Source organism: Camellia sinensis, chromosome 9, assembly GCF_055761805.1.
Source record: "Camellia sinensis isolate YWXY chromosome 9, ASM5576180v1, whole genome shotgun sequence".
Lineage (NCBI taxonomy): Eukaryota > Viridiplantae > Streptophyta > Magnoliopsida > Ericales > Theaceae > Camellia > Camellia sinensis.
In genome coordinates this window covers 37,437,556-37,446,858 of record NC_138969.1, presented here as the reverse complement: position 1 = coordinate 37,446,858, position 9,303 = coordinate 37,437,556, and the positions used below count along the sequence as shown (strand labels likewise).

General features: G+C 32.4%; 1 protein-coding gene across 2 annotated transcripts; it reads right to left on the bottom strand.

Annotated features, from left to right (window-relative positions):
* Window positions 1–301: 301 nt before the first annotated feature.
* LOC145798554 (kinesin-like protein KIN-14D) lies at window positions 302–6,902 on the bottom strand. 2 transcript variants are annotated; one of them, XM_082886579.1, is made up of 5 exons: window positions 6,368–6,902; window positions 6,069–6,209; window positions 5,880–5,979; window positions 1,622–1,710; window positions 302–769 (listed from the first exon to the last, which is right to left on the bottom strand). In XM_082886579.1, exons 1-5 carry the CDS (start codon window positions 6,614–6,616, stop codon window positions 701–703), a joined length of 648 nt encoding a protein of 215 aa, XP_082742705.1. In that variant the 5' UTR covers window positions 6,617–6,902; the 3' UTR covers window positions 302–700. The 2 variants fall into 2 exon arrangements, with proteins under 2 accessions (XP_082742705.1, XP_082742706.1); XM_082886580.1 differs by having other exon boundaries at window positions 6,135–6,209; window positions 6,368–6,901.
* Between the last annotated feature and the right edge of the window lie 2,401 nt (window positions 6,903–9,303).

Genomic DNA, 9,303 nt, shown 5'->3' with positions numbered 1-9,303 from the left:
ATTTCTTTACTTTTTGCCACCAAAAGTTTTAGTCGCCAAATGATACCATTTTTTCCGTGACTAAAAAATTTAGTAGCCAATAGTTTATTTCTCTCATTCTCAAATTTTTTAGCTACTAATTATTTGGTGGCAAAAACGTTTTGAGTTATGTTTTTGCTACTAAATTATTAGTAGCCAAAACTTTTGATTACCTATTTGGCTACCAAAACATTTGGTGGCCAAATAATTTTCTGTTTTTTAAAAAAAAAAAAAATTGTAAACCTGTATTCATTTATATTACATGTACCCTGTATAAACAATATAATCCATCAACACTAAAATATATTATCAACCATTAAAGCATTCAACATAATACATGAATAACCATGATTTAAATCACATACATAATACATGAATAACTAACGTCAATAATTTAAATTACAACCTGTAAACATAATACTTTCTATTACATTTGTAATTAATACAGCAATGATACACAAACACCAGAGAAAATCAGACCAGCCACCTACAACGAGGAAGATTAGTGATTTGAAGCAGCTTAATTACGTCCTATAACACCCAAAGCAAGAGAGATTTAGTCTTCTGTCCAGCTCTGCTCAACAATTTCACGCACCCTCCGGTTGTATTCACGCTTGTTCTCACAAAACAACAATGCTGCTTCTGAATTTGCAGGTGAGTTTGCATTTGGATCACAGAGCATTCACTGAAATGAGAAAAAGGGGAAACCTGCATTTGGGCTTGGGTTTGGGTTTGGATCACAGAGCAATGACTGCAATGAGAAAAATGGGAAAAATCAAAAAACATCATACCTGAACTAGTGACCAGTAGCTTTGTGGAATCAAAACATTCCTAGAAGTTATATCTATTTGGTATGGTAGAGTCATGCTTGAACAATTGACAAACTGCTGAGTTTATTACATGCATTTGCCAGTTTTGCTCATTTATTTATTAGTAAAATGATTGCACAGTATGAATTTAATACACACCACGCATAAACACGTGCCCCAAGTTGTTATGTTATATCTATGAGCCTGTTAACAATTAATGAAAGGTTGGCCGCTATTTTGCCACACTAAATCCAACGGATAGTATGCATGGAGTGGCCAACATGGGTTCAATTCTGCTACCTTATGAAAATTTGTTTAAAAAAGAAAAGTAAAAGTTCTGTTAAATAAAGTGGATAGATAGGTATGCACAAACCAATCAACTTTATTTTGCTGCTCTCAAATATTTTTGTATTTCATTCTAGATTTCTCATATTTTATATTACCTACATAGAGGAAAGTGGAAACCATAAAGAAAAAAATAAATAGCACAAGAGCCAAAGGAGATATGTTTTGTGCTAGCATACTCTAAATTGGTTTCAGGCTTGACGCCCTTTTTTCTCAAAATCAACAAACACGAGTCTGTCATACTCCACCAAAAAATTGACAGAAAAAGTTCTTTTGAATAACTCTTTTTCAAGCAAATTAACTGTAACAGCTTCAGTTTACCATTTCACTAATCATTCGAAACTAGTATCTTTAAATCAAAATCAAAGGGTGATTTTTTACTACGAGCAATATCATCTGACCATTCCTAGCAATAGATATTTTTGAACCATATATACACTCCATCATACCTGGATAGATGTCAGTATAGCAGCTATATCATATATTGGACTCCACTGATTTTGTAGAATATCCAGACAAATACTTCCATCTGCATAAACTGGTCCAAGCACAAAACAATAGTATGAGCAACTAGCATAGGCATATATCTTAGTGACATTATGTTTCACCACATAAGAGAGGAAATCAAATATCAAGGAGCAATGAAAAGACACAAAGAAAGCAGGATTCTGTGCAACAAGCTCCAGTGGATATGGCACGAAGTGTAATAGAAGCATGCAAACTAATAAACCCCAAAAAAGTAATAGAAACTTATAAAGACAAGTATAAAGCAATGTTGGCAGTCCTAAGAGGAGTAAACAGTATTGAAGTTAATATTAGTGGCAGAGCATGACTTCTGAGGATGCAGTGGCAGAAACTTACACTTTCCATAACACAACACAATAATCTGCTACCCTCTCAATCAAGAAAGCAAAAGGATTTAATTACTTATGACAAATAGATTTTACGTGAAGCCTTCTATAAACATATCCATTACCTTCCCACTTCTCAACTTCAAGCACTTAAAGCAAACCAGGCTCAACAACCGCTTTAGTTCGCTCGCATGGGAAGGATGATATACTGGAAATGGTAATTCTATATACCCAAAGTGACTTGAAAGGTAAAAAAATGAACAAAACTTTAGCAATACTTCAATGTGTCCAGCGGTCATGACCATTCAAACTTCTCAGTGTAATCAGAAAATAAAAAGGATTAAAACATGAAAAATACCTTCGCATGTCCCGGGTTCTGCAGCACCATATGATTCACATTTTCCAAATTCAAGCGGCAAACTAAGGAACGGATTTGAAAGTTGACTAGCATGGCTTATAGGGAAATCACTATTGGATGATGTGCACTAACAAAAAAATAAATAAAAGGAATCATACCAACTTATTCAACCAGAATGGTCACAAGATCCAAAGTTGCACTTAATCAAATGCCAATTGTAGGACAATTTGTTCGGAAGGAGGTTTACATCCATCACAAGATCTAAAATATGTCTCTGGAACAATATTAGGACTCAAATCTTCTAGGGCCCAGTTTTTTTTTTTAAGAATTTTTAAAACTATAAATGAAAAAACACATCTGAGAACTGTTTTAGTTTCCAAAAAAAAAGACAACAATTTTCAATTTCAAAATCTAAAGAAAAAATATTATTTTCAAAACAATTTTTCATTCCCTATCCCCTGCGTACCTCCTCCCTCCACTCACTGAACATTTTTTCTTAATCTCATTTTATTTTTTAAAAACATATGTATGATGTACCAAATATTGAGCATTAAGACTCTATTTACATTATCAATTATAACTCATTTCTCAATGATTAATTCAACAATTATGTTGATAGAATATATATAAAACCATCTAATTAATAGAAAACACCTATGACAACCTTACAGAAAATAAACCTACTTTGCTGTCCACATCTCTATGGTTATCAATCATTTCATCCTCTGTTATTAATCTTTCTAATTTTCTCACTTTACAGCAACAACTAACATCTATCCGATCCGAGTTTGGATAGAAAACAAATTAATACAGTTGTTACATAACATAGGTTTAACTAACATAGGTTTTTGCATAGAGAAAAAAGAAAAAGAAAAAAACAATGCCTAGTAGCCTCATTGGGAGCTTAGCTGGTTTCTTGTTCTTCATCATCTAGGAATTGAAAGAAAAATGAGCATAATCTCAATGGTAGTGTAAAGAAAGAACAGAGGAAAGCTTAGCACCTAATTGCATACCAAACATAATAATGAAATGAAGATGTGAACTTGTTCATCTCCTCCAACCTTCTCTTCATTTTTTAGTACATTAGTATTGCTTTTGTTTTGCCTTAAGTGGTGATTACATAGTAGATGTGGCTCAATTATTACGCTACTGAAATTTGAGACTAGTGTTAAAATTTCTTCCCATAACATCTTACACCAAGTTCTTCCCATAAAATGTCTTAACATAACATCTTCAATTGTCCTATATTTGTTAGTTATTTCGTCTTTATTATTTTGAAAACAGTACACATCGCAGTGTAGTCAAAAGATTCACCAATTTGAGCTGTAAATTTCTAGTTAATACCCCTATTAAAAGGTTGCATTTCATGACTCCTAAAAGAGGATCTCTAATGTGTTTGTGGAGAAGCTTGGTCCGAAATGCCACTAGATCCATTTGTCGCCTTATTTATACAATAAAATTCACATGAGTTTGCATAAATTTAGAAAATGATAATATATGATAAATACATCATTTGGATAGTTTCCCCGTGATGATACCAACAATTATAACTCGGACTAATTCCATAGGATACCATGTGATCATGTACAGCTTCTAGGGTCACGTATGAATTCACACATCTCATACATGGACATGGAAATTGTCCATCATTAGATACATTGTGAGAAGCAAACTCCAAAATTCTTTAACCCCTTGTATAGAGTTATATATAGTAACATAAAAAGGCACTACCTAAACCTGCTTTGATAACTTCTAGACTTGCTATTTTATACCATATTTAGTTTCAAATCAAATTCGTGCAAGAAAAAGGCAATGATGATCCATAAGATGCGTATCCTAAGAAACACAAAACATAGAACAAAAAAAAATAAAAAAAAGGAAGCAACTTGTTTTACAACTAATATGAAAATAAATATTCGCTAGATAAGAACACTAAGACAAACTGTAAGTTCTTTTACAACTTTAAAGCGAAAATTACATGTTTTGCTATTCATTTTTCTACATGTTTTGTGAAGTATGGTGCGAAAATGGGTACTTGTCAAGACTCCTAAGACCATAAACAACAGTGATTCTATGGGTTACATATGCCTAACACATTCTGAAGATATGAATTTGGGTTTGTATGATGGTTGCTAAACTAGTAAAAAGGGTGGGATGTTTCAAAGTTCTTCTTTAGTTGTGTATTTGGATTCAACAAAAAAAAGGGGCAAAATTCAATGTTGTATTTTCTCTAATCACATTATTAGGCCAAGAAAACATTACAAGTATACAAGCATTAAAATAATGGACAACAATTTTCTCACAAAAAATAATAATAAAAAATATATATAATGATTCCTCATTGCTATTCATAAATGTGTGTAGCATCAACAACAATTCATTCACTTCAAGGACTATATTGGTTAAAATATGAATATCATAATCAGAATAGAACATGTTAATCATTCTATATTCAAGTATTTTTTTTTTTCTCAAATTAAAATCATTCAAGTGTTTCATGAACCTTTCAAAGTAGAGAAGTTTTGGACATGCTAGAAGAAATGAGTGGAATGGCTTTTATCTTATCATAATAAAATAATGGACAACAATTTTCTTAAAAAAATAAAAATAAAAATAAATAAATAAATAAATAGTATACTATGTTCAATCTACAATCTAGAAGGATATACTAGTAGTGGTAGTTTCTAAACCTGATCTTCATAATTTCTATGTTAGCTATACTCACATATTGATTGGGAATGGGGCTAGGACTCTGTTCTGGGAGGATAGGTGGATTAGGGCTAGTTGTTTAAAGGAAGTGTTCCCTAGACTTTTTAGAATTTGACTTGATAGGTAGAGATCTGTTAAGGAAGTCCTTGAACTCAAAAGGGTCTGTTAGAGTGGGATGAGGGGGTTTACAAGAGAGCTGAGAGATTGGGAAAAAGAAGAGGTTGCTAGACTTGTTAATCTGATAACCAATGCCTATGCTCTTAAAGATGATAACGATGACGATTTAAGGTGGATGGCAGAAAATTCTGGGTGCTTCAGTGTATTCTCAATGTACAGATGGTGTGAAAACAATATACAACCAAATGATTTTGGAGTTATTGCCAACATGATGTGGCATAATGTATCCCCTCCTAGAGCTAAATCCATTGTGTGGTTAGCTTGGAAGCAGAAGCTCAAAACTGTCACTTTTTTACAAAAGATTGGTGTGATTCAAGGCAATGCTAACAACCTATGAGTGTTTTGTAAATCATTATCAATCATCATTGTCATTTATCAATCATTATCATTACAATAACTTTGTGATTGAAAAAAAAGAAAAAAAATAAAAGATGAATCAAATTTCATAATTATCCAATCCTGCTGCTCCTTAAATAAATAAATAAATAAATAAAATACACAAAACAAAACAATAAACACATCTAACCAAATCAAAAGAATAAAAATAATCTGTAAAGAAATACTCTCTTTTTTAGTTATTATAGAGAGCAAGAGCGAGGCAGAGACAGAGACCTGAGTCTCTTTCAGTCGGTCCCCAGTTACTCCTTGAGAGTCTTTCACTGCCAGCCAGATCAATGAGGTTCAACACGCCCTGTACTTGTTGCTCGGTGTTCTAACAAGTGAAGTAAATCAGCATATGGAATGTGCATATTAGAGGGAGATGAGATTTTCTATGGAAACAAACAAAATTCAGAAATGTACCACATTTACTCCAGATATTCGCAGGGTAAAAACAAAGTGACTTCTGGATGAGTGCTTGCCATATACCTGGGTGAACAGAGCATCATCAGTGGCGAGCCTCAAATCATCCTTGGTGTTTCCATTTTCAGTCAAAAGACTCACCTAAACAAAATGCAAATTTCAGTTGCCATTGTGACATTTTGTCGAACACCTTGCAGACACAAAAAGTATATAGCATGATTCATCTTTTCTATACACAGAGAAACTATACAGATGAGAGAAAATAATATGATTTGAGGCGACACAGGGTAAATACTTACAACATAATCATCAATTGTGTTGCCTCCATGCATAGACTCCGGATTCGAGTGTGCAATTGGGGTAACAGGTAAAGATGAAGTTCTCTTCATTTTGGGCGTGAAAAGTTTTGAAAGAGACAATGTCCTCCGAATTAAAGGCTTCTCCCATGTGTCTGCTGGTGAATCTCCCAAAGCTAGGATTGCAGCCGTCTCAATCTCTGAAGTAGTATTACGGAATTTGAAGCTTAGTTTTGGAAAGAGGCTTTTCATGGATGATTTAGCCCTAGTTGACAAGGGACTTGGGGAATCATTGAATCTGTAGTAACTAGGGCTAGGGATTGGCGAAAAATTCACTCTTTTGGGAGTTCGATTTGGTGTCAGGGGTATGTTTATTCGGACAAAATCCTCAGTAGAGCCCTCATTTGTTCTTGAGGGTATCTCTAAGGAAATATTTTGCCTCTGCTGTTGACAGATTGGTTGTTCTTCAATAATTTCACTAGAATCTCCAACCTACAGTATACATGCCATGAAATATGGAGGAGGGCAGAGGCGTGAGAGAGTGAGAAAGAGAGCGAAAATAAAGAAGTAATAAAGTTCCCTCCGATATGAAGCAAAATTTTTAAATTTTGTAATTACAATGGCCGACTAATATTTAGTCGGTAAAAGTAAAATACAATCTAAAAAATTAAAATAAAAGTAACAAATATATTAAAATTATTTTTTTTAAAAAAATATAAGTAATAAAATTATAAATTAAAAAAAGGCAAAAATTAAATTATCTTAAATATTTGTCCTAATATTTTATGTACTGAAAAATATAATAATATATTTTCAAATTTTATATTCTTATATTCTTATATATATATATATATATATATAATAAGAAAGAAAAGAAAGAAAGAAAAGAAAGAAAAAAAATTAAAAGAAAAAAGAAGGAAAATTTTTTTTAAAAAAAATTATGAGCCAACTCAACCCGTGTTTTTTTTTTTTTTTGGGACTCCTGCATGACTAACTAGGCACTAATCAATTTTTTAGAATTTTAGAACATGCAATATGTATATTTTCTCATAGATAAAGACAGATAAAGAAATCATGTGTCAAGTGGATTTAATTAATTTATTATTCAGTTGTAACTAGCAGTCAAAATCATTTTCTCAAGCATATCTTAGCAGTCAAAATCATTAACGCACAACTAAAAAATATATACGCACAGCCCCAGCTTATGCATTTAGTTCAATTAGCATTAAATCGCCAATTACTTTTATAAATCCCTCAAATTTTAAAAAAAAAATATATATATATATATATATCTAAATTAAGTGAGTACTTATTTTGTATTTTAAAAAAATCACAAATATTTTCTTTTTTAAATATATCTAAATTAAGTGAATCTAAAAAATAAACAAATTTGCTTTAAATATTTAAAAAAGTTGAAAAAATTAATTATTAAAAAATTAAGAAAAATTTTAAAATTTGAAATAATATCAATAAGTTTTACAAATATGTATTATTTACTCATAAGTCAGGCCATAGAGTTGAGTTTTTTGAATTTATTTTTTTTGAAAATTGAATATTTTATTTTTCATATTTTTTGTTTTTAGTGAAATTTTTTAAAAATTTTAAGTAATTTTTTACTTTTTAAAATGCATCTTACTTAGATGTATTTAAATAAAAAAAATATTTTAAAAATTAATAAATACACAAAACTAGTGGTGGTAGTAGTAGTAGCAGTAGTAGTAATGGTAGTAGTAGTAGTAGCAGTAGTAGTAGTGGTGGTAGTAGAGTGGTGGCGATAGTAGTAGTAATGGTAGTCGTAGAGGTGAAGTAGCGACAGTAGAAGTAATAGTGGTGGTGGAATGGTGTTTGCAATAGTGGTGAAGGTGATAGAAGAGATGGGTGGTGAGAGAGAGTGATAGACAGAGAGACACAGAGATGAGGGAGAGAGTGATAGACAGAGAGACACAAAGATAGAGAGAAGAGCGATGAGCGAGAGAGATAAAGAGAAGAGAGATGAGCGAAAGAGACAGAGAGAGAAAAGAGATGAAAGAAGAGATAGATGAGTGAGAGACATCGAGATGAGGGAGAGAGTGAGCAATGTGAACACAATGGGAGAGAGAGATAAACAGACAGATAGACACATAGAAAGAAAGAGAGAGAGAGAGAAGAGTGAGAGACAGACAAACAGACACAGAGAGAGAAAGAAAGAGAGAAGAGTGATAAGTGAGAGAGAGATAAAGAGAGAAAGAGATATAGAGAGAGAGACAGACAGAGAGACAGAGAGAGAATGAGATAGAGAGAAACATATAGAAAAATAGAGAGAAACAAGCGATGAGAGAGATATATAGAAAGAGAACGAAAAGAGATGAACGAGAGAGAGAACAGAAAAATAGAGACATAAAGAGAAGACAAATGAGAGAGATAAAGAGAAGAAAGATGAACGAAAGACACACAGACAGATAGACAAACAGACAGAGAAAGAAGAGTGATGAGTGAAAGAGAGAAAAATATGAGTGGTGGTAGTTGAATGGCATTTGCAGTAGTGGTAAATGTGGTAAAGAAGATGGGTGGTGAGAGAGAGAGATGCGTGAGAGACGAATAGAGAAAAGAGATAGAGAGATAGAGAAAGAGACAGAGTGATGAGCGAGAAAGAGAAAAAGTGGTCGCTAAAAGTGCATTTTTTGTAGTGGATCGATAAATCGAAAGGGAGCTCAATAAATAAAGAAGACAGATAATTCAAAACTCTTTTCAAAACTTAATTCAAATCAATTTTTTAAATATTTTAAATATTTAAATATTTTAAAAATATTTTAATTTTGTGAGAGACAGATAAAGAAGAGAGAGAGAGAGAGAGAGAGAGAGACAGAGATAGAGTGATGAGCGAGAGAGAGAGATAGACAAAGTGGTTGCTAAAAGTGTATTTTCTTATAGTGGATCAATAAATCGAGAAGGAGCTCGAT